The sequence below is a fragment of the Bombus fervidus genome, chromosome 7, assembly GCF_041682495.2.
Source record: "Bombus fervidus isolate BK054 chromosome 7, iyBomFerv1, whole genome shotgun sequence".
Classification (NCBI taxonomy): Eukaryota; Metazoa; Arthropoda; class Insecta; order Hymenoptera; family Apidae; genus Bombus; species Bombus fervidus.
In genome coordinates this window covers 14551334-14579309 of record NC_091523.1, presented here as the reverse complement: position 1 = coordinate 14579309, position 27976 = coordinate 14551334, and the positions used below count along the sequence as shown (strand labels likewise).

Sequence of the window (27976 nt, the reverse complement as noted above, 5' to 3'; positions counted from 1 at the left end):
GTAAAATTCAATTACTTTTGCAAAATGTAAACATTTATAAAATTCATATGTATAATTCATATTAGGAATGTCAAAGAAACTACTTACAATTGGTCATAAAAAGATCGAGAGACTGTACAATTTTAATTACTAAAGTCGTACATTTTCAGTGAATGTACAAGGACAGACAAAAATATTTTATACTATATTACACTACGGTATGCAAATAACAGTAGAAAAAAGCTATTAAAAGATATTATTCATTATTGTCTAAATGTTGAATGTAACATTGAAAAAGAGTGAACTTTTGTGTCACAAAAAGTTTCGGACACTGATACTAATTATACAGATAAATTTTCCCGAATAATTATCATTAGTGTAATTTTAATATTTAATCGGATTTCCCGTACGTTTAAAGGCAATATTTAAACATTTTGACATAGTGGAAATAAATTTCTTACGATAATGAACACTGATTTCTTTCCTACATTCTACCTCTAAACGTTTCTTTAGCATATCCGCTATTTCATCAATTCACTTTGTCTTTTCGTAGCGAAATACCACTAATTATCGTATTTTTAAACTTGTACATCGGCTTTTGCGACTCGTGAACAAACTGCTAACAAAACTAATGCGCGCTTGCGATCGCACTTCAGCAATGTATTATTTATAAAGATTGTACAAAAACACTGACACCGCTTAATAGGAAACTAAACTAACAAATCGGTGAATCTTGCGTTCGAAACATTCTCTGACATAAAAACTCGCTGCTTTTCCGTATTTCTTTCGATACTTAGACAAGAATAAACGACAGTTCTTTTTCAATCTGTTATCTACAAAAAGTAACGTGACATAATGTGATACATTTGTGTTGGTCCTTGTACATATTAGGTTGTCCGAAAAGTGTCTTTCTTTTACAGACCCGTCTTTTACATCGATGCATCTTTATACAAGCATGAAACCTAATCTGTCGAACGCTGTGATCTTTATTTTGATACGACAAAATGGATCATACGCAATTCGATAAAATAATATAAAACGGAAAATATTGTGTATCCATTATTTCTCTATAAAACGAAAGAAACATTTCGGACCACCTAATACATTTACGGAAAATATAGAGCTTAGAAATTAAAATTGTACAGCGTCCGAATCTTTTTACGACCGACCGTATATCCAGCGAAATATCTTCTATCTTCGTTCATCTATTCTTCTTCGTTTCTTCTCGTTTTCGATTTCTTAATAATTCGATTTGATTTCAGGTACACCTATCAACCGACTGCCAATAATGGCAAAATCGGTGCTTGATCTATACGAGCTGTATAATTTAGTGATCGCTCGTGGCGGACTCGTAGACGTAATCAACAAGAAGCTCTGGCAGGAAATCATCAAAGGTCTCCACCTGCCATCAAGTATCACTTCCGCCGCGTTCACTCTACGCACCCAGTAAGTAGATCGTGAAGTTTCTCATCCGGGACCCTATTCCGCCTCGTGCCTATTCGCTGGTAATTCGCATACAATAAGTCCCCGTGTTCGACAAAAGCTCATCTGAGCATGAAATCTGCGCCGATGACTAAGAACCAGGCGTTTCGTGTCGTTTCATCTCCCGAAGCAGCTATTCGATACTCAGCCCGCGTCTTTTCCATTTCCATTCGTTTAATCTAATCGATTCTCCTTTTTTCTTTTTTTAATAAAAACAGTAAAGGTAAGTATCATCCTGATCTTTACTCGTTGTATATATTCGTCGCTCTGTGTACACAAAAATAATTCGCTTAAGATCCGACCATTGGCTCTGAGTCCGTTGATGAGTTATTTAGAAATTTCTTTATTTAATATTTAAGAATACTCTTGAGCTCTTTGATAACAGAAAAGGATGAAAGAAGAAGCAAAAAACCTACCGATGTCCCTATGGTCGACAGAGTTTCTTTAAGGGGCGTATCCATATCATTGTATCATTGTGGACGAAGAAACATTGACCCATTGCGTGTCAGAACGATGTGAAGTTTCGTTCTGTACTAATTAACAAGCGAGATCATTTTTGTCGCTTAGGAAAAATCACTACAGCATTAATTTTCTACATCGAGAGAATCAAAATTAGAATATACAGAAGAATAATTGATATAATGGCAAAGAAGATCCGATCATATTGAAGCAAATGCGAGCCAGTTAGTAAAGTCGTGGTACGTTCGCATGGTATGAGCCGATCGCGAGACCGACGCGACAAGAGCAAAGAATTGGTGCCGCGAGTTGCAAGTAAATCGGCGCTCATTGCCAAACAACTAACGCTCGAAATGAGACATTTTTTAAGCTTCGGATAGCTCATTACGACGTTAACAAATTCACCGGCATAATTTATTAGAAGAAAGATTTTTATTTGCCTTAAGTTCCCTCCGTCGTTAATTTATCGTTGATCATAACCGTTAGCATTGCCTCTGTATGTTTCTATAACCGACATTAAGCAAAGGGGAATTGTTACTTTATAATTAAATAGTCAAAGATTTTTTTCAATAATTGTCGCTTAATAATTACGCGCTTACTTCGGTCCGTGCTACCGAATTTTAACCACTTGCGTTGAAAGGACGAGCCACATACGCCGAGACGTTTTTGTTCCAAAATTACCGACGACCTGTTGTACACGAGTTATCGACATGGTATCTCATACAAATCAAATAATACATTTATTTTATTTTAGTAATGTTCCGTACCGTGACCCAGCCATTATACCTCGTCCATTTCTTCATCCACGGTACTTCACAATCCTTTTCTATTTCTATAACAACTTTTCGATAATAGCCGTTTCTAATTTTCTAAGGATGCCATATACCTTCTTTTTTCTTTACTTATTTCTCTGTTGTTCCTCTTATCTACGATTTCTTCAACATACTCTCACTCTGATCAGCAATAAAACTGAAGGAACCGTTATGCCGTGTCCAAATATTTAATATTTATTATCACTGATCCCATCTGCCTGCCATAGTGTTTGCTGTAGAATCCTTTATTTTCACGAAACATTTTTTTTGTAGTTTTATTAATGGTAACGGTTAATCCCTCTCCTCGGGACACGCAGGATTTCCGGGATTCCGGAATTTCAATTCTCATTTTGTCCTATTTGCTTTTTCGATCAATTAGCAGCAATGACCGACAACGATGTCAAATTTTACAAAATGGATATCTTTCCGATTATCGAAAGCACGGAATATTTATTTTCCAAGGAATATTCTACCTGTGAAAGCTAAACAAGATACATAAAGAAGATACAGAGTATGTGCGAAAGGGAAGAAACATAGTGAAACTAATGTCTTATAGCGTTCATATCCTGCCACTAGAAATTTCCAATTGTTTTGAGATATATCATAGTCTACAAAGTTCTTAATAATCAAAATTGGTATCGATATTTGTGTAAAGTTCTTTGTGTAAGATTCTTCTCGCTTCAAATGACACCTCACGACGAGTTATATCGTAACGTTCTGGCACGCGTATCTGTAAATTCGTTGCCAGCGCAAGTGGTTAATGATCTTTGCATTTTCAACATATGTATTGGCCATAAATGTTGTATTCTTAGTATTTATTTATAAACGTATTTTATTAAAGTAGAGTTGTACAGGATGTATAAGAAGCAAATGTAGAAACCACCGATACCAAACTCCTGTAATTTTCAATGTCAAAATTTCTTTCGTTTCAATAAACTAATAATCACGAGGGACAACAATCTCGAAGAAACTATGGATCGCAAATGACCCCTTCTACCGGGAAAAATACTAAAATTTTAATAATTCTTAAACTGGCTCCATTCACAATGCATTTGCTTTATTTCACATTCAATGAGGAAGTAGCGTGCTATCTACGAAGCAAGAGGAAATCAAAGGATGAGGAAATATATCAGAATACAGCGAAAACACGATTTTCATCGGTTGTGTTAACAATCTGACGATGATCAAGAATTAACATCGTGATGTCTGAACGCGGATCGAACAGGTGTAAATTGGCATAAGGAAGAACGAATTAATAACTGCTATTGGAATAGTTCGTTGAACGAGGATTAATCGTATAATTCGAGAGAAAAGTTTACGATCGTACAGAATTCGGTGCGTTTAAACACAGAAACATTGTTCCGTCCGGAATACCCAAGGAACCACGTCAGGTTTTCGTCGGTAAAATTTATAGCATGGCCGTAAAGGGGCTAATTTTGAATTGGATCCTTACAGCTCATTAGGAGAGACGTGCAAAATGCGTTTGGGATGTTTACTTTATATCGCATTCAATAGACAAAGACGTGCTATAAATTGGATATCTCCGGAGGATACTTTGGAATTACTATACAATGGTATAAGTTGCAGAGATCTTTTACCTGCGTTTTCTTACCAATAGAAGATGATCGTGACACACTCAGGATATCGTTTACTAAAAGACTAACTTTGCTAACGATCAATCAGCGTGTGACCTGCAGAAACTCGAGAGCTCGGGCAATCCTAGCGCAAACAGACATATTCTAACGTTCGATGAACACGGGCGTGTAGGTAGGTAGTACAAACAATACAAATACATACATTGTGTTGTAGTCGACTATAAATCTTTCTCATTAAAGTACAAGTTCCCTGATTGTTTACAAAACCCATGAAGGAAATCTCGAGTGGCAAGCAACGTTGTAATTTGTTCTTGGTTCGAGTTCGCGCAAGAAAATTCAACTTTGAATTTGGCTTTTTTTGAGCGCAAATTTGATCGGACAGTATCGTGTCATCCTTCGATTATTTACACGTAAAAGAGCGATTTACTTGTTTCGCCTATCTGTCGTAGTCGCTTTACCAAATCGCTCTTCCGTGTGTCCACGAGGATACAACGAGAGAAAAAGCCGAGAAATGAGATTTTGATACGCAACGAGGCTACGCTTGACCATCCACGTTGATACGCAAGAGAAAACGATCGAAAAACGATCCTTGGTATTTAAGATGGTCCTTGACGTTTATCCTGGACGCAAAAGAATTACGCATACTAATAACAATTTCCTCGCACGTTCCTGAAATTTAAGAAACGTTCTAACGATCGGCGAAAATCACGAGTGAAAAACGACGTGAGAAATGATTCAAAGAGCGCAGCGTGATTACGAACGCGTACACTGTGGATCGATTCGAGTGTAATAGATGTAAATGCGAAATAAAGAAGCGAGAAAAGAATAGTCGAGGGGACATCAAAGGGTGCTCCACGTCTTTTGGACAGCCGTTGTTTGGGAAATACTATCATCATTACCATTGGTAAACGCGAGCACCAAGAAAGAATGTTTGTGTGCTTAAGATGGCGGCTTGTATCAGGAACAGCGTGTTCTCCGCGAAACAAAAATATACGAACCACGGCGGCGGCACAAAAGAAGCTCGGTCAGGGGAACGCACAATATTAACGCTCCTGACCGTGCTGGGAACACTCAAAACCATGGAAAGAAGCCGGCGAGCGTGGCGGCCGGCTCGTGCCGGTTAACCCCATTCGTCACCTGCCAGAGGAAGTCGACGCGGCTATCCTCGCCTCGTCCCCTACGAGCTCGAGAATCGAAACGCATGTCAAAATAAAATCTCCATTTGGTGCTGCGATTCGACGAACTCGTTTACGTCCTGCGTCTATTGCACGACAGACACGTTTTATTTTTTTAATGTAAATTACAATTCTAGATCGTTCTATTCTATAGATAATTCTACAATTAGGTGACAAAATCCGCAATTACTTAGTTGCTAACCCAATATATTACACAAGTTTATTATAAAAGCAGCCGATGTACTCGATCTTTGCCCGAAATGTTACACGATCTTTTTTGACAATACGACCGTCGGTTTTGCGAATTTGTATCGGACTCGTTCTGCGATTCGTGAATCACCGATTTTCATACAGCGAGATCGCCAACAACTTGCGACATGCCGCACGCGTGAAACGGAAAACAGAAGGATATTGCCGAATGGCGTGGTCGTGTTGCTCCGCTATATCGTGGCAGCGATTGGAGACGAGAAAGAATGGCAAAGGAAGAAAATCGCTGTTTCGTTACGAATATCCGTTAACCGCCTCTGGTTCACATTTTCGATTTCTGTTTTATCTTTGTCACGAGTTAATGTTTCACGCACGCCTAAACTTTACTCGGGAAATACTCTTTTTAAAACGATGAAAACCGCATGAAAAGCCGTGCAATGGTCGGAATATATAGACGCTTACTGGGAACTTTATTTTATACTATGTATAGATATATGTTGTAAACATCTGATGATTGGTTGCAACGTAAGATGTTATTTATTGTTCTTGACTGATCGTTTCAATACCGTTCTTGTGTAAAAGCAGACTGATCCTCCGATTTGTCTGCTTACTAGTTACGATTTGAATTAGGTATTTCACCGACAGCTATGTAGGAAATTGCTGATTTCATACCAAAGTTTCTCCGAATTCAATATTTTCATCGCAAATCGGAGTATTGTTTTTCATTTATTTTCAAATTGTTTGAGATCGAATCATTTCGTCGGTACTGTAGCAGTGGCCAGGTTCTTTGAACGAATAAAGAAAAGAAATATTATTTTGCGCAAACTTCTAACTGACTTTTTTAATATCGCCGCCATATAGTCGATCGAAGATTGAATCGATGACTTCGATATGATTATTTCAATATTATTTCAAAATTGCGCAAATTTTGAGTTAGGTGATATCGAATCCAACTTACATCGTTGTTATTAGCTCAACTTTTGTTTATTCCGTATCCTCGCGATATATAGATTATTTGGTGAAAAATTCAAACCAATATTTACATCTTTATGCGCGCGATCGAAGCATCGTTTCAACGTTATTTGTAAATAAATTATTATAATGATAAATTTCAGAAATTCTGTAGATATTGTCAGTCGCGATCGTCGACAAGATAAAATCGCTGTATATTTTAAACGTTGCCTTCGAATTCCACGAACTTGCAATTATTTCTTCGCAGTCGTCGCAGGTTCTATACATTGCTGATCAAAGCGATGTTGCGACATCAGCTGCGAGTTGCGCAAACGTTGAACTATTTCATCGCAACTGTCGCCGGCCTCAAATTTGTTCCTCGTCGTCGAGTTTGAAATCGCGAAACCATTCGACGTCAGTTCGATGAAACCCAAAATCCTTGTGCGTGTTTGCGAACGCGCCAAGTTCCTGGCGGGATAGTTAATATAAATTTGACGGTCGATTTATCAGGGAGCGGCTATTCTGGTAGCGCGATTCGCGACGCTTTTGCCGGCGAGGCAGGATGAAATTAATTAAACGTTCGCGAACTCGTCGCGACAAAGGAGGCGTTCTACGGCGTACAACGCACCGAGTGGCGCACCGAGATTTCTCAGCAGTCGAGGAGAAAAGCACGCGCAGAAGTTCGGCGAGGAGGCGCGAACGCGGAACAGCTGCTTCCATTCGCGTGGCCGCTTAATCGTCTTCGCGCGGTTTCGACGAGCTGGAGGCATCGGCACGATATGCATCCATTTATATAATACCGAGCCTGTCTTCCGTAGCAACGAAGATTTATTGGCGTTTCACTTGTACACGGTGTCGTTTCTAAATAAGATCGGTAAAATCTGCTCGCGCTAGTGTTCGATACGTACGACCGTAAAAATCTTTTGTCTTTTAGAAAAATATCACAGATCGCTACTGTATTCGTAACTAGAAAGTTGTCTAACGACAGCAGCGTTATGGTAATATCTTCTTTGACGCGATCTTAAAAATAGAGGGTGCACGCGTATTTTCGTTATTGGCTCGGATCGTCGCGTCTACAAATCGTTTACCGGGTTGAATAATTGGTTTGTTCGCCTTTCATTGGTCTCTGTACTTAGGTATTTTAAAAAAATCTTATAGCAGTTATTTAAAGAACGTACAGATACGTGGACGTGGTTCGTTTCAAAAGTAATAAAAGAGAGAGAGTGAGACCGGTTGTTTTATTTTCCAGATCGTTCGATAGAAAGGAACAGACAGATAGAAGGACAGAGAACAGACAAGTTACTCGTTCGTTAGATGCATTTTAAACAAAAGCAGTGACACTTAACGTTGTGTTTTGAGTAAAGCAGGATGAACTTGCTATTCAACGTCGTAAATCTTCGTATCAAATAACGAACGGACAGATCGGGAAGATGTCTGTGAAACAGAGCGCGACGCATTAATGCACGACAGGCTAATGTGAATTATACGGGCGTGATGCTTCTCCGCGTCACTCGTGAAAATAACCCCGCGACGCTCGATGCGTAACGCGCGACACAACGTCGGGACGCCGGGCGCATCCATCATTCCGGCAACCGGTTATCTCCAGCAGAGAAACAGGGACAGACGGAGGAAACGAAATTGTAAAGGGAGACGGCGGCGGCTTACCGCGGGGCCAAAGAGAGTGTATCGCCGTGCTACGACTATATCGAGCCACGCGTCTTCAACGTGTAATTATTTATACCGCGAGGGAGGCAGCGCGCGCAACGCCGCTCTTCCATTGTGTCTGACTCGATGGTAGCTCATTTCCTTCCCAACAAATTTCATCCTCCGAAACGGAACGAGAGATACGCGCGACGCGGTGCAACGAACCTCGACACAACGATACGAGCCTCCTGGACAGGACGACACGTTTGTTTAAACGAGTGTTCTTCGAGAAGCTAACGACTACGATTACGTTGCACGTGTGTACCGATCAACGGTCGTTTTGTTAGATATGTACCTGGCAACAAAAAGTATAGACACATACTCTTACGTTCCGACGAAAAGCATTTTGTCAATTTTGTAGTATCAAATCTTTGTAGTTACACGAAGCGTACGAGACGATGATACGAAACCTAACGTACTTGGATCTAATTTGCTGGTATGCAAATGCTGTAACAAATACCATGCTGTGCTAACGTACTTGCTGTAGCCACTGTATACAGATCCTTACGAGTGTACGCGTTTCGAATATGCGATCTTTGAATATTTCACTCGTCAATATCGTAACCAAAGACGAAAGTTATGTCCTCGCTGAAGCAAGAAGGAACTCTTCATTGACATTGCATATTTCTTGAAACAGTTCCTTCATGGTTCTTCGATTTTCTGTCGTCGGTAAGAAAAGTTGCTGTTGTAAGAGTCGGTCCACGTTGGCTGAATATTTTCAGTAATGTTTAAGTTTGCGAACAATTAAGTAAACTTTTCTGAACACTGCTCTCGAACTGGTAAGGAGGTTCCCGAGCGGCGAATGTCAAGGATAAGATAGAGAAATAGACAATGCGGGTGAGGTGAAACAGAAAGTGTCGGATTACCTTTAGCCTGTAAAATGAAAACAAAAGTTTATACAAGTATGGTTGTGTTTAGTGTTATCTTTACCGCAGGTATCTCAACAATCCAACTAAAGCCATCTCATAATGGCATAGCAGGAAATACAAAGAAATTATATATTTCTTATTCAGGTAATTCAGGTTTCTAGTTTATGATGCGGTTAGAGAATGGATAAGGAGGCGTGAAATGGATAATATACCTGTGTATAAGGAATAATACCGTAATAATATCTCTTGTACCTCCCGAATATGCTTTTGTCTTTTAGTTTTCGTTACTGAAGCAATGAATTATGCGAACAATTCACGAACATTCTTTCTGGACATTCGTGACTTTTATTTGGGACAGCTCCTGGCGAACGAAGCTTCACAATGGAAATATCCACCAGTGAGAACGTCGTCTGTAACTTCGCATCGCTCCGACGACTGTTCGCATATTAGAAGCGAACAGGGGCATTTCCACCGAAGAATCTGTTGGGGAACAGATCACGAGCTCTAATATTCGATCGGAAACGGATCTTAAGAAACACGTCGCAACAGAAACGATATTCCTTCGGCGTGTACAATGTGACGATTATTCCACAACGCATTTGTGTATGGACAAGTTGTTGCTAGAACGAAATTCCGCTTGAAAACCTAACGCAAATAGAAATCTTCCTCCGATTACGTTGCTTCAACGTAAACGAAACGTTTCTACAGATCGATACTTATCAGATACTATTTGAAATATGCGATAACGAGAAGCGAGAAGTTCCTCGTCACTTGTTCGGTGAGAAGGCAGCTTAATACGCGCAAGATGTATACCAGAATCTTGAGAGCCAACAAGCTAAAACACCGTAGCTCGTGCCAACGAAGTTCGCGGACAAGCTCGTTTTTCTCGTGAAAATCAGGCAGTATATCTTCGCTGGTTGTTCGTTAATCGTCAGGGACGCCACGGGACGCGAAAATTCCCCGGAAACCAGGTTTCGCTATGTGGCACGAATTTCTTCGTTCGAGCGATGCAGCGCGAATTTGATTATCACTCAGAGAGAGAGAGAGAGAGAGAGAGAGAGAGAGAGAGAGATTTATGCCCCGAACCAACGACGCACACCTGGACAAAGTCTCGCGTGCACACACAGTGGAAGCTGAGACGAAACTATGGGGCTGAAGATTGTTTTCGTTGGTTGTTGCTCACGCACGAGATGCACGGAGTTTTTGGTTCGTCGAGGGAGAGAAGATTCTTCGCTGTTAAAGAAAGGAGACAAAGAGAAGGAAGAAAAAGAGAAAGAAACCGAGAAGGCGGAGGAGGAGAAAACGACCGGGCCGAAGGGCTAGTTTCGGCCGCAGTCTGGCAGACAATCGTAAAAGCCGAACGATCCCTGCGCGAATTATAGGCCACGGTTCTCTTGCGAGAATATGTCTATCCGCGAACGTGTGTGCGAACGTCGGTCGATCTCCCGCCACCTCTTCGCCGAGGGTCTCCTTTTTGGTCTGGCTTCGATAGCGCGTCAAAATAAACAATATTTACGAATTACTCGGCTTTTTCGAAGCTCGTCTTCCTACCGTCGAAGAAGTTGATTTCGTGTTGCGGTTTTCGAGTTATGGCTGGCTCTGTACCTTGTTACCTGTTTTATTGCTTCCATTTCGAATCGATTTTCTACTATTCCTTCTTTCTCGTTTAACGTTAAAAATCGGTGATCCGAAAAATAGGAGATCGGTTATCGGCAGGCAATGGGCAACGCGTTATGTATCGTCGAGATTTGGTTTTATTTTCGATCAATTTCTCGCTATTTCTTTCCCCTTCTTATCGAATATAAAAGACGAAAAAATCGAGTTCCAGTGAGAAACAGTTAGCGTCTATGAATCGTTGTTCCCTATTTCTCGTACCTTACTCGACGATAAATATTGGAAAAGTCGAAGGAATATTGGCTTCCAGTAAACAATAGCGCGTTGTTGTACGAGATTAGGCTACTGTATACGAGTACAGGCTATTTCTATGCTATAGTTTATCTCTTATTTCGGATCGTTTGTCTCTGATGTCTCTCTTCTTTGCTGTTATAAATTAGCATCTAGAAGATTCAGCTTGTAATAAACAACAGTTCGCGCATTGTCTGTGAAAAACGAAGCGTAACGAAACCAGCGTATTTTGAATTTATCGTCCCTTATTTTCCCTTCCTTGCTCGATAACAAAATTATAAAAAACAGTCACAATTTGCGCGGTGTCTCTTTACGCTTTCGTTTTAGACCGATCGTTTTGCTATCCTTTTTCTGCCTGCGCGATATATCGAGACGTATCAAAATTAATGGAAACAGACATTAGCGAGCTGTCTGTGAATCACAGGCCATCGCAAAGCTATTCGTCGTTTGTCGCAAGCGTACACGCAGTATCGTTCAGGTGCAATTAGAACGGTCTGGTCGAACATTAAAGTCGAGCGGCACAGACACGAATGATACGAGACGCGAGATTAAATTAAGCGACGCATCGTACCACGCGCGTCGTCCGGATCTGCCTTGCCAATTTCGCGTCCGGCGAACCGCGACGTCTTCCTCCGCCTCGATGGACAACGTTGCCTTCGTCCATGACGCGATTTCGATTAATACCTATCTCTCCTGTATTATTTTCTCGTCGCGTTCTGTGACACTGCGCCTCGAGTTTCACTACTTTGCTACGAAGGAACAGTTTTTGATACAGTTTTTGAAACGTCGAGCGATCGGTTAAAAAAGTGGGTGAAATTTTTACGAGGACATTAAAATTTACCGAAAAAAAAGTAACGTATTTCATAGATTTTTTTGTAGCATAGATCTCCGCAATCTTACGTTTGTGCAACAGTTTGTGAAAGCAAATTTCGTGTTATTATTTATAGGAAAATCACTCGTGGACCGAGGTCAGTTATTTCGTTGTGTCTCATCATTTATGCAACGTTTCAGAGAATTGATATTGTCAGCATTATTAACTATTAATTGATAATAGTTAAAATGTCAGAAAGACGAGTAAAAATTGCGTGTTTATCTATCGGAGAAATTTTTACAAAAATTAATACATCCAATGCGTAACAATGTCGGCACTCTACGGTAAAAACCATTATGCAGGTGGTAATACTAAATTAGCAAGATGGGATCGTAGGATCCCGGATCATTCAAGAATATTTTAAAAAATTGCTAATGGATGTATGAATGCCAGTGAAGTGACAAGTGACACGTTCAACGAATATTGCAACAAGATAGAAGATTAAAGTGTAAATAAAGAAAAAGATTGGAATCTGAAGGAAATCACATGCTCTGAGAAGTGGAAGAACGTCGTGTTTTCCGATGATAAGAGGTTTAAACCAGATGGTCCAAGCTGATTTAATTATTACTTTAATTTAAATATCACCTTTTTTAATACTATTTTTTTTAATGTTACTAAATGCTACGATGGTAGGATGTGTGAGATGCACTGAGCCATTTTTTAAAAACATCAACGTATAACATTTTTACGTGCATTAGGAACAATATACGGACTTGTTGGAAAATACGATTACATTTGCTGAAGAAAATCAAAAAATGCAGAAAAGAAGATCCGTTATCTGTCGACGAGATAACGCGGCATTTTATTACTGTCTAGAAAATGTGAGGCGGTCCTCGTCCACAGATGGCAAACTTATGGAAAACCGATGGAGAACGACGAGTAACGTAACAATAGTAGATAATTCGAAAATGCAGCGAAAGTTGAATCTAGCAAAATCGATACCAGACTCGATATGTAATACGAAGAGCCGAATATTCAAAGTGATTGAGCGTGAACAAGTGCATGCTGTTAATATTACAATTTTTACGTTTTTTTGGTAATAACGTAATACATTGTTCTTATACAAATTCCATTATTATTCTATACATTAAATTATTATATATAGTTTAGAAGAAAAAATGTAAAAAATATGACGATTTCTCAGTTCTTGCTATCTTTCCCTTAATTTCTATTCCCCGTCGTTACATAGGAATTATTTCTTATTCCTAATTATTCGTTACCACGTCTTGGTCTAACATAAATTCCATTAATAAATTGATATCTTTGATTAAAAACTGTGGTCTTCTTATAGAAATATCATGTTCGGCGAAAGCATGTACTCGCACGTCCTTCGTGATATAAAATCAGTTTTGTTTTATATTTTATGTGTTATACTGTAATTAATCTTTGCACGATATGTTCCAGCCAATTGTTAACTAACTAAATGGTAAATGTATTTGCTCTCGACAAAGGTGATCCTAATTTTGTTTCTACAATGTCATAGGAAGATATACAAAGGTCATAAGAGAAAAGCTTGATGAGATTCTTATAGGAGAAGATGTAAGAACCATATAGAAAGCTGGGATTAAATGACGACAAACATATTCAATTTAAAAACTGCTCTTCCGTAAAGAACGACAAATATAACTAATATCGTGTTCTTCCTCGGTATTATTTATATGTGTTTATTGTCATTAAACGAAGAAGTAACTTTTCTCGACTGCGTACGCTACATTCGTTCGTAGAAGCTTTTTAATACATGCGCGTTTAAACGCCGATCGAATTCCATCGAAACTTAAATGTCTTGCTCGTGTCTTCTTCCCTATTTACCGATTTCTACCCTTATATTTAAAACTTGCTTTTCTCCGATACGAAAACGATGTTTTCACTAACAACGAGGTTGAGAGCAACGAATCCCTCCGATGATACGTTAAAAGTTTTTCACGAAGTAATAAAAGTCGCAAGATCTTTCCCTTACTTTGCTTCAAGCTCCAATAGCGCGTACCACGAACAACAACAAGGTCGATCACACGTCGAGCCGTTTCACGGTTTGGCCGAGCGTTCGAAGTTGTGCAAATCGCGCATGTCTTTTGACATGTAAATGCATGTGCAAGGTATAACTAATTTTATTTTGCAAGATGTTTGACAAATGATTATTACCAATTGTTCATTGAACAGGAAAGATTTATTGTCTTGAAATAAATAATAAATCAACGAGATCGACGTACCACGTCTCTCATACGCGTTTGTCGATGTTTGGTCCGATCGATGTACCACGTCTCTTGCACGATATTGTAGGTTAAGGGGTTAGTTTCGAATTTGACGGGGCAACACGAAGAGCACTTTATGTAGTTTAAAGCAATATTGTCTTAGAAAGCGAGCGATAACGGTCTCACGAGCGAAAAATCAACACGCGGTCTATCGGCTTTCTATGCACCTCTACACGGTTACTTTTCTCCCAGGTACATGAAATACCTGTATCCGTACGAGTGCGAGAAGAGACGCCTATCAACACCGGCGGAATTGCAAGCGGCGATCGACGGGAATCGTCGGGAGGGACGTCGAAGCAGTTACGGGACATACGCGACGAGCAGCAGCACGACGAGCGAAAGTCTCGTGCAGAGGAACCCCCACCCACCCAACTCGCTCGCGTTGCACGCGCAAATGTCACCGTTATCGTTGGTGACAGCGGTAGCGGCTGGTGGTCAACACCATGGACCGCAATCGCTGGTGAATGGGAGCGCCGCGCATACACCCTTACCCCACCATCCACATCATCCGCAACACTCTCAGGGAATAGCAGGCCAATCCAATGCAGGTCAGTAACTATACGCATAGGAATAAATTGCGAATTCTTACGTACGCGTAATACGCAGAAATATATAGTTATAAGGTGCAATACTCTTTATAATGTTTAGTGAATGAAACCATTTTTTATGTAAATAATTTTTAAACAATTTTTTTCTTTTTGTTATACGTGTTCGTAAAGTTATGTATTTACATAAATATCCGCAATTTATACCAACATGTGTATCGTTAACATGGTGACAGTGTGACGAAATTGTGATATACACTGATTAGGAAAAGCATTTTATCGATCTTATCGTAGGGTTTAGATACAATCGAGTGTATAAAATTCCGTGCCATTTAATAGTACGATACCTTCGTACGACTTTTATACTACGATCGATTACGAACATTTGATACAACGATAATAAGAAAATAATATAAAATGAAATGTCCGGTTGGATAAAGAAACAGGTCGAGGTTCCATTTCTTCGTATTCGTATTCATAAAAATAATAAGAGTGAAATAATAACGTTTACAAACCGTCTGTACGAAAGCGTTCTAATATCGAAGTTTAGACTCGTTTCTCTAACATTCCGTTGCTCGTAAAGAGATCAGGAAATTCTCGGCACGATTCGAACTAAGATGAATGGAAAAGAAGTACCGGAAACGAGGGAGTCGAAACGGAGTCTGAGAGGATCTAGATGAAAAGTTAGCGGTACGCGAGGAGACAGATGCGAACGAAGGAAAGAGATAGGTCGGCAAGGGAGCAGGAGAGGAGCGGGTTTATTTTAAATCGGTAGTTAAGGTTCCGGGCCTCCCCAGAGATGATGATGCGAGAGCGAAGGAGGCGTAATTGATTGTACGATCCTCCGGGAGACAGGCGTTAACGGATGACTCTCGCTAACGAGCATTCCTACTTCCCTACCCCTTTCTTCCTCCTTCTCGCCCCTACCACAACCGTACTTCGCCCCTTTTCGCCCTGTTTCGCCACCCTCTGACCTCGGTTCGGACCAATTTCGTTCCTACGACTCGCACCCCATTTGCTCGTTGTTTGCCCCGCCTCCCGAATTTGCCTTTACGTCCAATCTGTGTGCTCTCTCTTTTTTCTGCGTACTATACAACGTATTAAATTCTTTCTTAGAACAACAAATTCGTTAATAGTAATCGTTCGAACAACACGTATCATGGAGTTTTAAATTCTGCATGTGGTACAGACTTGAATGCAGGATGCGAATTAAAAAGCACGGACCTAGGGAAGAAATATTTCGCAATAATTTATATCAAACAAAAGCGACTTTCGTGCCGCTAGGTGGTTAAAAAGAGAAATATTTTGTAAGAAACGAATAATATTGGTTTAGTAGTTCAGCTACTTCAACTTAATTAATATTATTTTGCGTGACTCTCTTTCAATTCTCCTTTAACGTCCAAAAAAAAAAAAAACAATACAAATCGTATACGCAATACCAATGAAAATGAGAAAAATCCTAAGATTGTTTGACGACATGTTGAATGTAAAAATTGCTTGTATTACAAAGAACGGGACATATGACTTATCATACTATTGCACTCGCAGACTAGTAATGAAAATCGAATCCTCTTTAACCGCGTTAGACGAAGAAGAGCGGATGTGCGGTTGAAACAGACAGTAGCAAAGCCGTAGCTTGCATTTGTCGGAACGTCGAAATGAGAGTTTGTTCCTGACACGTTCTGACGGAGCAGATCTTCTCGATTTCCTTCAACCGCTTTCCTGCTTTTCCTTCGTCGCGTCCAATGGAGCCACGCCAATCACTATAGTCACTCTAATTTAATATCTCGCCAAACAACTATTCAAACGCGTTAGTTTGCTTTTAAACGTGTAAATGATCGACGACAATCTCCTTTCGACAGAACTGCAGTTTCTCTTCCCCTCGATACTCTTTCCAGGACCTATTCCTGGGATGGCACCATCCGAGTTCGAGGCACGCATGGTCGAATACGTGAAATTGCTAAACAAAGAACTTAGAAACGCTGGTGGTAGTACACCGCCACCCGTAATTCATCGACAAGGTAGCGCGTCACCTCCACCTTCGACACCACCGAGGGATGGCGCGTTCAATGCTCTGGAAATGTCCCGACTGACCTTGTGGAATATGTACAACAACAATACTCTATATCCAGGAATGGCTCACCAACCGCCCATGTCACCACAGACGTCACATTCACCGGTACCTGCACCTCCCACTCCTGAACCTCAAAGGGAAGCTCTTGACCTTGGACTCAGGTAAGAATTCAACTCTTAATTTCAAAGGAATGACAAAGATTAATAATAGAATTTTTCTTAGGTCATCGCCCATATGCTTATCACCAGTAAGACAAAGTTCACCCTCTTCGGGCGGTAGCATGCAAATAAAGAAAGATCAAGATTTATCTAATACACCTGGGCCTCCGCCAGCAAAAAGATTACTCTCGGAAGACGAAACTCCGATGGAGAAAAGTGCAACGGTCGCTACCGGCACGCACATTAAAATTTCCAATCGAGGTAAAAAACAAGAAAAAATGGACGAGTATAATTCTACTTAAAAGGAAAGAAACAAATTTCACCTTTGCATAATATCAATATATATCTCCATTTAAATCATCTATCTTCTATCTTAAATAATATTTCAGTCCGTAATATCACAGGTTTCACTCTATAGAATGTTTCGTTGTAGGTGATGGAAGAAACGGTGATAATTCCTTAGTAGTCAGTATGGAGCTAAATGGAGTGATGTATCAAGGTGTTTTGTTCGCTCAAAGTGACAGTAGGACCACGAACAATACACCAACATGCAGCAGCAACAATTCGAAACCGTCTCGAAGTGTGGTTTCGTGAATGCGCAACGATCGAGGAACCATCAGCCTACTACGTTGTCCTCATACTTAACGATTATCTACATATAACAAGAATAATAACTATCATGTTAACGAACGAAGCAGTCTGCCATGATGGAACTTGATCTTCCTTTGACGACCATAATTAACATCCGCCACCTCGAATTGTCGTTTACTTGTATCATGCGCCAATACCTGCTAGATTCCTAGGAATTGTATAAATATATATGATATGTGAATTAATCATGATGACGATAGGCTGCTTGGATGATGATGTTGCAAATGGTTATTGCGTGGTCATGTATGTATGATTTGTGTGCAATGAAAAAATCTTTTTAATTATATATTTCTATATTTTACGGTTTCTTTCGTTCGATGGAAACCTTCTCGGCGTATCGTTCGCCGCAGATCTCGCATTGTCTTTCCTTTCGTTCAACCTTAATAATATAATTAAAAACCGGAACAAAAGAATAAACAAAATAGTACATATTTGTAAGGGTGAACTAGAACGGAAAATATCCTAGACAAAGGGACATGTGTTAATTTCTGATAGAATTTTCTCTTTTTTCTTATTAAGCAAAGAAAAGTTCTCTTTGGAAAATTTTTTCCTTAAAGAAAATGAGCAATTTAGCTAATGCTCCCAGTTAAGAATATTTGCAGAATACTTTCTACTTCACAAACTCTACAAATATATATTATTTTTTCATCGAATCTCCTACGGACATTTTATAGCATTTTAAATCAGCACGTGTACATTTGTTTTTATCATGATTATCAATACGATATCATTGCAAATGTAGAATCTACGTGTGTGTGTATATGTATATACAAATATACTATATATATACATACGATTACATACATTTATATAGAGACAGCTACGTAAGTGCGTGGGTAGACAATTGTCCATCTTGTCGCTCGTTTGTTAAATGTACATAATCATTCGAATATATTTTGCCTTCGTATGAGAGAACCAGAGCGAGAAAAAGGAATAGAATTCAGTGCGACAATTCACAACAAACATAAATATTATAATTATTTTATTATTATAATTATTATAATAATAATTATTATTATCATTATTAATGTTATCATCACTTATTATTAATATTATTATTATTATTATCATCACTATTATTATTATTATTAATATTATTATCATTATTATTATATTACCATTGTTACTATTCGATATAGAATTTTTATTTTCTTTCTTTCTTCTTTTCTTTCTTTTTTTTTTTCTTTACAGCTCGGTTCTGTGACAAAAAAGAATCGGACAATAAAAATGCGCGTTTCATTCCGATTCTTTTACATGATTCTTTCGTGAATGGTTTTCACGATATAGAACGAAGGGTAAAGCAGATTATCGCTGCCCGTTTCTTTATTTTTACTCTATACTTTCGCGTCGTTTTCTTTAATTTATACTAAGTTGATCCATTCGCACCATTTCGCATCTTTGCCATTGACTCACGCGTCATTAAATTTTCTAAATCTTTTTTTTCTTAACTATGGATAAGCATGTTTTTCGATGTCTACTAGGGCCAGTTCGATAACAATACCGCAGTCAAGTAACTATAAAACACTGAACACCCACGAATCGATCTATAAATATATAAATATAGCAATGTTTACTTTACATAATGCTTAGTACGTAACGCGCAGGATAAAAATCATACAGGATTGAAACTTATATCCTTTGTAGAAGACAAGTATATTCGCAACGCAATCAGAACGAAAATAAAACCATCCGTAGTCATAGTTGTTAGGATAAAGACGTAGCGGAGGTAAGATATTAGAGAATAATCCGCGCAATAATAATACAAACGATATAAGATAAATCAGGAAAGAGATTTTGCGAATGATTCATCGACGATCTCTAAAGCGACATAATAATGACTTGCTTGGCGATCTGAGAATCTGCGTATTAATAATGATGCAGGTGAGAGAATGGAATTGTTTTATTGTTTATAGCTCGAATATTAGCCAAAAAGACTGTTACATAGAAAAAATATTATATAGGATAGAAATAATTTCTTATTACGATCTATTAAGAGCGATATATCGTCATCGCCAATATTAATATTACGACTATATAACTATTATTCCTATTACTACTATTAGTATTATTCAAATATTTACTACTATCATCTTGTTACGACGAGACAGCAAATAACGGTTCTAATAAAAGAACAAAAAAAAAAAAGAGAAAATGACAAAAAAAGAAGTATTTGAATCAAAATTAAAAAAAACTGAATCCTTGTTGTTACGTCGCGTGAGTCGGTACCTGCGACGTCCCTCATGGTCAGGCCGCCGAGGCCTGCACATGAGGGACGTCGCAGGTACCGACTCACGCGACGTAACACTTGTTGCTATTACATGAAAGTAAAAGGCTGACCCCTTTTTCTTTCTTTCTTTTTTTTTTTCATTTTTATTCGAGACATTTGATCTCAAATAAGAAAAATATTCCTGCGACGATCTTGAAAGTAATGACGATATTTTGATTCTTGACTGTCTTTTTTATGTGATTCTAAATTCTTCGTTTTACTTTTTAATTGATTACACGAAACATTAAATTGCTAAAAAAAACATCAAACACAAAAATGAACAACAACAAAAATAAATGTAATATTACCAGTTTCGCGGCGCTCGATAATTTTCATAGTCTACAAGACAATTGTTAATGTTTATTTAACCGACTAGACTGACGCCGGTTTGTAAGTATTACTAATTTTTTTCTTCGATGTCGAAACAAAAATACAGCACATTTACAGGTATAACATTGTAATAATTAATATATACTTTGTATATACCATATACAATTAAAACAAAAAAAAAAAAAACAGAAGATTGATGAAGTTAACTATTTTAGTCTCCGCAAATAGCAACTTAATTATCTGTAAATCCATGTAAACGAGCCCACAAATATTATAACGAATAAAATCGATATTACTTTTATTTCAATAATCTGTGACTTCGTTACGCCTTTATACAACATGTATATAATGAATGTTCATGTCTACCAAATTTTTATACATATATCTAGCGACATCAATTGTCGATTTCATTGACGATAACTCATTACAATTTCAATATGTAACGTTATATTCTTTAGCAAATTTTTCGATCTTACACAATATTGCTTGTTTCTCTTCTAATGTCGCAAAAGCATATTGTACAGATGATAGGCAAAGTTTTATGAGTTGTTCTCGTTCTAAACCAAACGTTGAACTAGCTATTTCGTATTCGTGAGATAAAGATGTATGGAAAACGCCTTTGTCATCGGTCTAAAAGGAAATAAAATATTCTTTCCAAATAATTACTCAGATAAATGTTAATAACTCTACTCACACCAAGACAAATAGGATGTCCAGCTTCAAACAAATATTTAAATTGGTGAGATTCATAAGTAGGTACTGTTTTACATTGAACATTCGAAGTTAAACACAATTCTAAACAAAAGATAAAAAGCAAATGTTAAAACAATATTCAGTATATTTCTGTATAAAATAATTAACAAATTTTCATATGTTTACCATTCTTACCTACAGGAATTTTCGACTTAAGAAGCAAATTAAATATTTTGTTTGATCCTTGTAGCGTAGGATGAATGCAAGTGCAATGTCCCAATCTATCTGGTTTAAATTCAAGGATATCTATTGTTTCAGTTTCATTTGAAATCTATATGAGACAAATGAGAAAACACTTAATGTGTTCAAAGATTCAACAAGATTAAGTTTAGTTTAAACGTTAACTGATCTCTACCTCTGCACAATGGATTGCAATTTTAAGTCCAGCCATTCTAGCTTTTTCCAATAACTCTAAAAATGTACTTCCTGTCATTGGATCTCCACTGAGATCAAGTCCAACGATATATTGGGGATATTTCTTGATAAAATCTATTGCTAATTCTATGTTTTCTTGTGCTGCTTTGTATCCTTGTTTACGATTAATAGATATTAGTAACTTCAATAATATGCTTGGAAAATCAGTCTTGCACACCCTATAATTGTAAAATTTCAGTTAAAAGTACTTTGATGTTTAATTGATTGTTTTAAAAAAGAAACATTTTAGTTAAATCTTACTCAAATGCTTTTATAATTGCTTCTATACATTCTTCTTTTGTCATTTTCCCTTCAATAACACGTGGTGTGCTTCTAAGCTCCAAATATATTACGTTATCATCTTTGAATTCTTTAATTGTTTCATAGGTAGAATGAAAAACTGCTTCTGGTGTTATTGCTAATGAATGTGCTATGTCAAATACTTTGAAACACCTACGAATCAATTATTGCACGTTTTCAATATAATAACACAATATATAATTTGAAGTTAAAAACTCATTCGTACTCGCCTAATGATGAAAAATCTTTTATACTCGTAAATATTTTGTCAGAATCTTCTGAATTAGGATTTTGCATTTTATACAATTTCTTCAAGGTATCCATGCTTAGGGATCCATTTAAATGAGCATGAAGTTCCTGTTAAGCACAGAAGAAAAGATATCTTTTAAGCATTAACCTATACGTTTTATGTTGTATAAGTTTCAGATTACATACCAATTTTGGCAGAGCTCGGCAGAAATTTCCTAAATTCATTATAAAAAATAGATCAAGTTTTATTAAACATATAAAAAATATCTGTCTTATTTTAATGTGTTGTTTATTTCAAACTACTGTTCCTGAAGTCTGAAGAATTAATGCAGTAACCGATTGTATTCGATACGTGACTACATATGTACTTACATACATGTTCTTTATTTAGTTCCTCAATTTACTGTATAACTTATTTTCACGCTTTTTTTAGTCAAACAATGAATAAATAGGATGATGAAAAATATAAATATGTACACATAGGTTCAATTAAAATATATATTTATAATCAATTTAATAATATTAGAAAAGTACAGAAATATGGACTTCATACATAATGCAAATAGTATATAGCATTTTGAGAAGATACAGTTAAAATAACTTTAACTTTGTACGTATTTTATCAAACTTACGCATGATTTAATAGATTTTGAAGTGCTATTCCTTATAGATAAAATAAAAACTGTATTGATATTAAAGCACTAAAGAATACTTAAAGGTATTAAGGTATAGAAAGTATCAGATTTTTAATATATCTATAATTGGCATGTGTTTTGTGTACTGTGTTATATAAATTACAAATCTAGCATTTATGAAATGTATACTGTAGAGGAAATTTTAATCATTTTTTTTTTTTTTTTTTTATCTTAATTGCACATTTCTTATCTGAAATATGTTCAACTTTTTTGTAACATCTATAATTATTTGTTAAATATTTTTTATATGTAACATTTATTATATCTGTTTTCCTATGACAAACAAAGAATAAAATTTAAATTTTTATGCTTATGATCAAATTTAGTTTACATTTTTCCAGGAATGTTTATATATACATATAACTGATTATTTATAAATTCTTAATTAAGAATTGAACATACAAGCACGTTAAATACATAATATTTTAAATTTGGCATGGAAAAAGCTTTATAAAATAAATTCGAATTTCTAGATTTTCAGATTTGGCATCAAATAGTTTGTATAGTATTTGTACAATAAAAAAAAATAGTGCCAACATAGGCAAGAATAACATTGGTCAAGCATAAAAATGTCTTATATTTTAAGGTTGAATACCATGCCTAAGAACTGCTCATAGTGAATAATAATGACACCATCCATATCTGTATCCAACTGTCTGAAGGCAGTAGTTAATGTCTAAAAAATAAAATTTATATATTTTTTTAAACATAAATGTACATAATCTAACAAAATATTATACAAATGAATACTTACATATAAGACTATACAGCACTGAATAAAATCATCAAAATATATAGTGCCACGACCAGCTCTGTCATATTTGCGTATAAGAGTGTCTATAATTTGATCTGATAATCTGTATCCAAAATTTAGGAGAGCTGTTTTTAATTCATGTCTATCGATATTTCCACTGTTGTCTCGGTCAAATGATCTAAAGCAATTTTCCCAGTCTGTTACATATTTCCACAGAGCTCCAAATTCTTCAAAACTAACTGTTCCCTTTTGATTTTTATCAAACATACCTGAAGAATCAGGATCAGTTTTGTCAATGTCAAACATACCTGTATGAATGCAATGAGATAAACTAAAAACATATTAAATATGATAAAAGACCATGCAGATCTACTCCGAAACTATGGAACACATTGTTATAATATAGCATTTTAAACATTTTTATTGATTTACGTGGTCATTTAAAACAATAAAGTCAAATAATTACCAATCATTAAACGAACTGTTTCTGGATTAAATGGTGTCCAAGTCCCATTAGAAAGAGCCTGCTGTAATTCCTCTGCAGTAATTGTACCAGATCTATCCTTATCAACTCTGCAATATCCAAACCAAAAAACATTAAGTTTGTTTGTGTCATATATTATTTATTATAAAAGTTGTATTTAGTTTACAATTACTTATAAAATGAATGAATAAATAAATATGTTAATTTTGTAAAACTGTGTATGGAAGGCAATCAAATTAAAATTAAAATATCTTTTAAATAACGAACTTTCAGACAAAAATACCTTCATACTTTCGTATAGAGGATAAAAAATCATATCGGGTCGCGTATAAAAAGATATAAGATTCCATTTAAAGAAATATCAATGACGCTGAATTTCGAAATTTCGATTATATGCTCGATTTGAAAGAATTACATAAATGAATAAAATTCAAATAAAGTTTGACATACCTTTGAAAAACATCCCAGAGAAATTCTCGACTAGGCATAGGCGATACAAAAGACATCTTTCAACTAATGTTTATTTTCACAAAATATAGAATTAGAAATAATTATATTTAACACTTCTATCTGTTTAACGTTACTTTGTAACTGATTATGGTGACAGTGTAAAAGATAATACGAATTAATTTGCAAAAAGTTTCACAGAAGTCAACGTCATAAACACGTCACACCACTGATAGTTCTATCGTATGGTTACTAGTTACTATACCACATTTATATATACTATATCATATTAATCATATTAGCTATTTGGCTGGTTATTTTTAACTATATAGTATATCTTGTAGATCATACAAACAGGTCTTGATGTTTGCTAGGGAAAATTATCCGAAAATTGAATCATGTCTACTCGTAAAAAATCAACATGGAAGGTCAACAAAGTTTGCGTTCTTGTGAGACAGACAGAGATGAGTAAAATGTTTCTGCCACTGTTTGAGACATCTATAGCATGTCACGTGTGGGCAGAACGAGGACCTTCTTGTCTTTCAGGTTAATTTTTTACAATTAATCACGACTCGATCTTTGGACGATTTTCTCTAGAATTCAGTATATAAATGTCATGATCTGTTTATAGGATATACTATATTACTGTACGTATAAAGAAATTACTAGAAAATTATTTAAAATCTCGGAATAAAATAAACTATACTAATTGAATTAAAAATTACTTCTTCATAAAGTGTTATTTATTAATAATGATAATTACATATTACAATGCATATGATAGATAAAAGAATAAATATATAAACGAAGTAATATATCTTGCTCAATTTGATTAAGTTAATCTAAAACACCAAACAGCTCTCTTTCTCTTTAAAAACATTTATGATAATCTATCATACTTTTTTTATATGATAGTTCGCTAAAATAAAGCTTATTATGATTTTTCATATTTATAAATTTTCCTTACAAAGGAAAAATATTTCATGATTACTATGTAAATTATATTATCTAATTATGTTAAACATGATATCTGATGTTATCTATAGTAGAAATATTGAATAAAAGGTTTATTTATGAATATTTTGAATTCTGTGCACATTTATATTACGTTTGTTTAGATCTTTTTATTTTCCATGCCCCAATTCTGTACTTATACCAAATGAAAAATAAATCTTTACCCATTTGTAACCAACTCCAGAAAGGGACTATTTTGGATCCTTCAATTTCTGTCCAATTCACAGGAATCTCAATAATAGGAATGTTTAGAATTCTTGCAATATATAACATTTCTACATCAAATGCCCAACGTTCAACATGTAGAGCTTGAAATACAACTCTTGCAGATTCACGTGTTATAAGTTTAAAACCACACTGTGTATCCCTAATACCTCTGACTCCCCAAAACCACACTAGGAAATGGAATCCATGCATTAGTAACAATCGAAAAAAGGTTCTTTTAGCAGTTTCTTCTTTCTCTAAATGAGCTCTAGATCCACATACTATTGCATGAGAAGTACTGACTTCATTTGGTTTATCTATATAATCAACTAGAAAAGATGGTTTTGTCACTATAAATATTTAATTTTACTTTATATTATACCTAATAACTTACATCCTAATATATTTTTCAAACTATCATTTAACTTTTTTAAATCTGTAAACTTAGTAGCACCATCAGCATCTGCAAATAATATTACGCTTCCTCTTGCACTTAGTATACCCTTAAATGAAAATAATTATGATAAAAGATAATGACAATAATAATAAATTAAATTTCATAACATTCTGTTACTAACCAATCTTACTGCCCCACCTTTCCCTCTGTTTTTAACAAGATTTAATACTCTAATGTTATCATATTTTAATGCATACTGATGAGCAATATCCACAGTTTTATCTGAACTTCCATCGCTAACTATAATCACTTCATAAGTACACCCATTTTTTGTACGGTTTTCCAAATATTCCAAACACTCATCTAACATTACTGGCACTATAAATTAAATATATAAACACATTATGTTTTCATAACATTACTGTTAATGTATCATTATTTACATCTTTGCTCTTCATTATAAGCTGGTACTATAACACTTAAATGTACGCTCCATTTTTCATATAAAGACGGGAAAGCTTCTGTTTTTTTCGTTTTTGGATTGAAAAAGTATTTTTCCTTTTCATCTTGCCATATTTCTGGATATGGTTTTGTCATTACAAATAATATTATAGAAAACTGAAAGTATGTAATTAATTTCATTATAATACAGAAGAAATAATTGCAGCTATATATACAATATTTTAATAAAACAAATTATAATTATAAGATATTAATGTACCTATAGAATTGCCACGTTTATACAAATTTAAATAACGTACAAATAGTAATTATAACCTAGAAACGTACCACAATTATACATATTACTGCAAATAAAATAGCATAAAGAAGTAAATGCCCTAACGGTATCATATTAATATTATTATGTTTTTAAATATTAGTAAAAAAATACTTTTCAAAACACGTATTGTTTCATCCTTCCTTATCTTGTGCCACCGCACATGCCTCTGAAGTTGTGATTAATTTGTATACATTTCGCAGTTGGCTGCACTAAATACAAATTTTATTTATTATTTTATTGGCGAAAAATTTCTATATTTAAAATGAAAAATAGTCACAGAGAAAGTTTAGTATTTATTAGAGATATTAAAAATCAAATAATTTCAAATTTGTTATACAATATAATTCTTCATAAGCAATTGATAAGTAATTGATGATAAACATTTGCCCACATAGAGGGAGTTCTACATTTTCAAATTTGTATTTTTATTTATTATGTTCAAAAAATCTGAATTGTCACAATAAAATAAAGTATACTCTAATCGACATTCACGTCTCTATTAATTTTCTGTCTCATGTATTATTCGTTTCGCGTAATTCATTCTACGCTTATTATAAATTAATTTATTATAAATAGTATATTTTATTTATGTACATGAATTATGTTATGGATATAAAATATAATGGATTCTGATAAAAACAATAAAATTAATATTTCGGATGAAACGAAAACTACTTCTCAAAAAAGAGATGAAGATAATACGTATGATACGAATGATACATATTTAATGACTGATAATATTGCAACAGATGAAAGAAAACCGAAGAAAAAGATAACTATAACTGTAGACGAAGATGATCCATGTCTTAAACAGGAAGAGGAAAAGAGACATGTACGATCTGTATTTCCTGGTGAAGATCCAAGGTTTGTTTTACTATGTTACTTTTCTGTTAATTGACATCTATAATATGATTAAAATTGATCTTTTTCATATTCTGAATTGAAGTAATTTGTAATATCGTTATTTAGATTTCAACAACAAAATCAAACATTACGCTGTTGGGTAATGTATCATGATTTCTATCGTTGCGAACGTACTTTAGGAGAGGGATCAGACGTATGCACTTGGTTTAAACAAGTTTTTACATCTATATGTCCAAGGGAATGGATTAGTCGATGGGATGAACTTAGAGTTAAGGACAAATTAATCTAACACAAATATAAAAATCAAGGGAAATTTCCTAGTAACAAATATAGAGTTTAGG

The 27976-nt window shown here is 35.7% G+C and overlaps 5 protein-coding genes across 10 annotated transcripts in view; 2 read left to right on the top strand and 3 right to left on the bottom strand.

Annotated features, from left to right (window-relative positions):
* The window catches only part of Retn (retained), a 136829-nt gene extending 117366 nt beyond the window's left edge, over nucleotides 1-19463 (top strand). For 2 of the 3 annotated variants that reach the window (XM_072006440.1, XM_072006441.1), the window contains 5 exons: nucleotides 1242-1425; nucleotides 14448-14803; nucleotides 16663-17035; nucleotides 17097-17293; nucleotides 17466-19463. In XM_072006440.1, coding sequence (XP_071862541.1) covers nucleotides 1242-1425; nucleotides 14448-14803; nucleotides 16663-17035; nucleotides 17097-17293; nucleotides 17466-17626 — 1271 coding nt within the window. In that variant the 3' untranslated portion in view covers nucleotides 17627-19463. The remainder of the gene's footprint in view (nucleotides 1-1241; nucleotides 1426-14447; nucleotides 14804-16662; nucleotides 17036-17096; nucleotides 17294-17465) is intronic. The other variant, XM_072006442.1, reaches the window with a different exon arrangement.
* On the bottom strand, nucleotides 19164-22376 carry Ada (adenosine deaminase-like protein). 2 transcript variants are annotated; one of them, XM_072006459.1, is made up of 7 exons: nucleotides 22182-22376; nucleotides 21973-22103; nucleotides 21708-21899; nucleotides 21388-21625; nucleotides 21168-21303; nucleotides 20974-21074; nucleotides 19164-19227 (listed from the first exon to the last, which is right to left on the bottom strand). In XM_072006459.1, exons 1-7 carry the CDS (start codon nucleotides 22218-22220, stop codon nucleotides 19198-19200), a joined length of 867 nt encoding a protein of 288 aa, XP_071862560.1. In that variant the 5' UTR covers nucleotides 22221-22376; the 3' UTR covers nucleotides 19164-19197. The 2 variants fall into 2 exon arrangements, with proteins under 2 accessions (XP_071862560.1, XP_071862559.1); XM_072006458.1 differs by lacking the exon at nucleotides 19164-19227 and adding an exon at nucleotides 20268-20909 and having other exon boundaries at nucleotides 22182-22373.
* Nucleotides 22377-22492: 116 nt separating this feature from the next.
* Nucleotides 22493-24785, bottom strand: Alg-2 (Apoptosis-linked gene-2). 2 transcript variants are annotated; one of them, XM_072006465.1, is made up of 4 exons: nucleotides 24379-24785; nucleotides 23911-24017; nucleotides 23445-23752; nucleotides 22493-23366 (listed from the first exon to the last, which is right to left on the bottom strand). In XM_072006465.1, the coding sequence occupies exons 1-4, from the start codon at nucleotides 24432-24434 to the stop codon at nucleotides 23265-23267; spliced, it is 573 nt and encodes a 190-aa protein (XP_071862566.1). In that variant the 5' UTR covers nucleotides 24435-24785; the 3' UTR covers nucleotides 22493-23264. The 2 variants fall into 2 exon arrangements, with proteins under 2 accessions (XP_071862566.1, XP_071862567.1); XM_072006466.1 differs by having other exon boundaries at nucleotides 23445-23713; nucleotides 24379-24771.
* A 315-nt stretch (nucleotides 24786-25100) lies between these two features.
* On the bottom strand, nucleotides 25101-27120 carry Wol (Dolichyl-phosphate beta-glucosyltransferase wollknaeuel). 2 transcript variants are annotated; one of them, XM_072006460.1, is made up of 5 exons: nucleotides 26780-27120; nucleotides 26434-26608; nucleotides 26172-26368; nucleotides 25988-26096; nucleotides 25101-25922 (listed from the first exon to the last, which is right to left on the bottom strand). In XM_072006460.1, the coding sequence occupies exons 1-5, from the start codon at nucleotides 26840-26842 to the stop codon at nucleotides 25480-25482; spliced, it is 987 nt and encodes a 328-aa protein (XP_071862561.1). In that variant the 5' UTR covers nucleotides 26843-27120; the 3' UTR covers nucleotides 25101-25479. The 2 variants fall into 2 exon arrangements, with proteins under 2 accessions (XP_071862561.1, XP_071862562.1); XM_072006461.1 differs by having other exon boundaries at nucleotides 26712-26805.
* LOC141445791 (uncharacterized) lies at nucleotides 27118-27966 on the top strand. The gene is made up of 2 exons (XM_074111821.1): nucleotides 27118-27635; nucleotides 27741-27966. The coding sequence occupies exons 1-2, from the start codon at nucleotides 27394-27396 to the stop codon at nucleotides 27922-27924; spliced, it is 426 nt and encodes a 141-aa protein (XP_073967922.1). The 5' UTR covers nucleotides 27118-27393; the 3' UTR covers nucleotides 27925-27966.
* The last annotated feature ends 10 nt before the right edge of the window (nucleotides 27967-27976 follow it).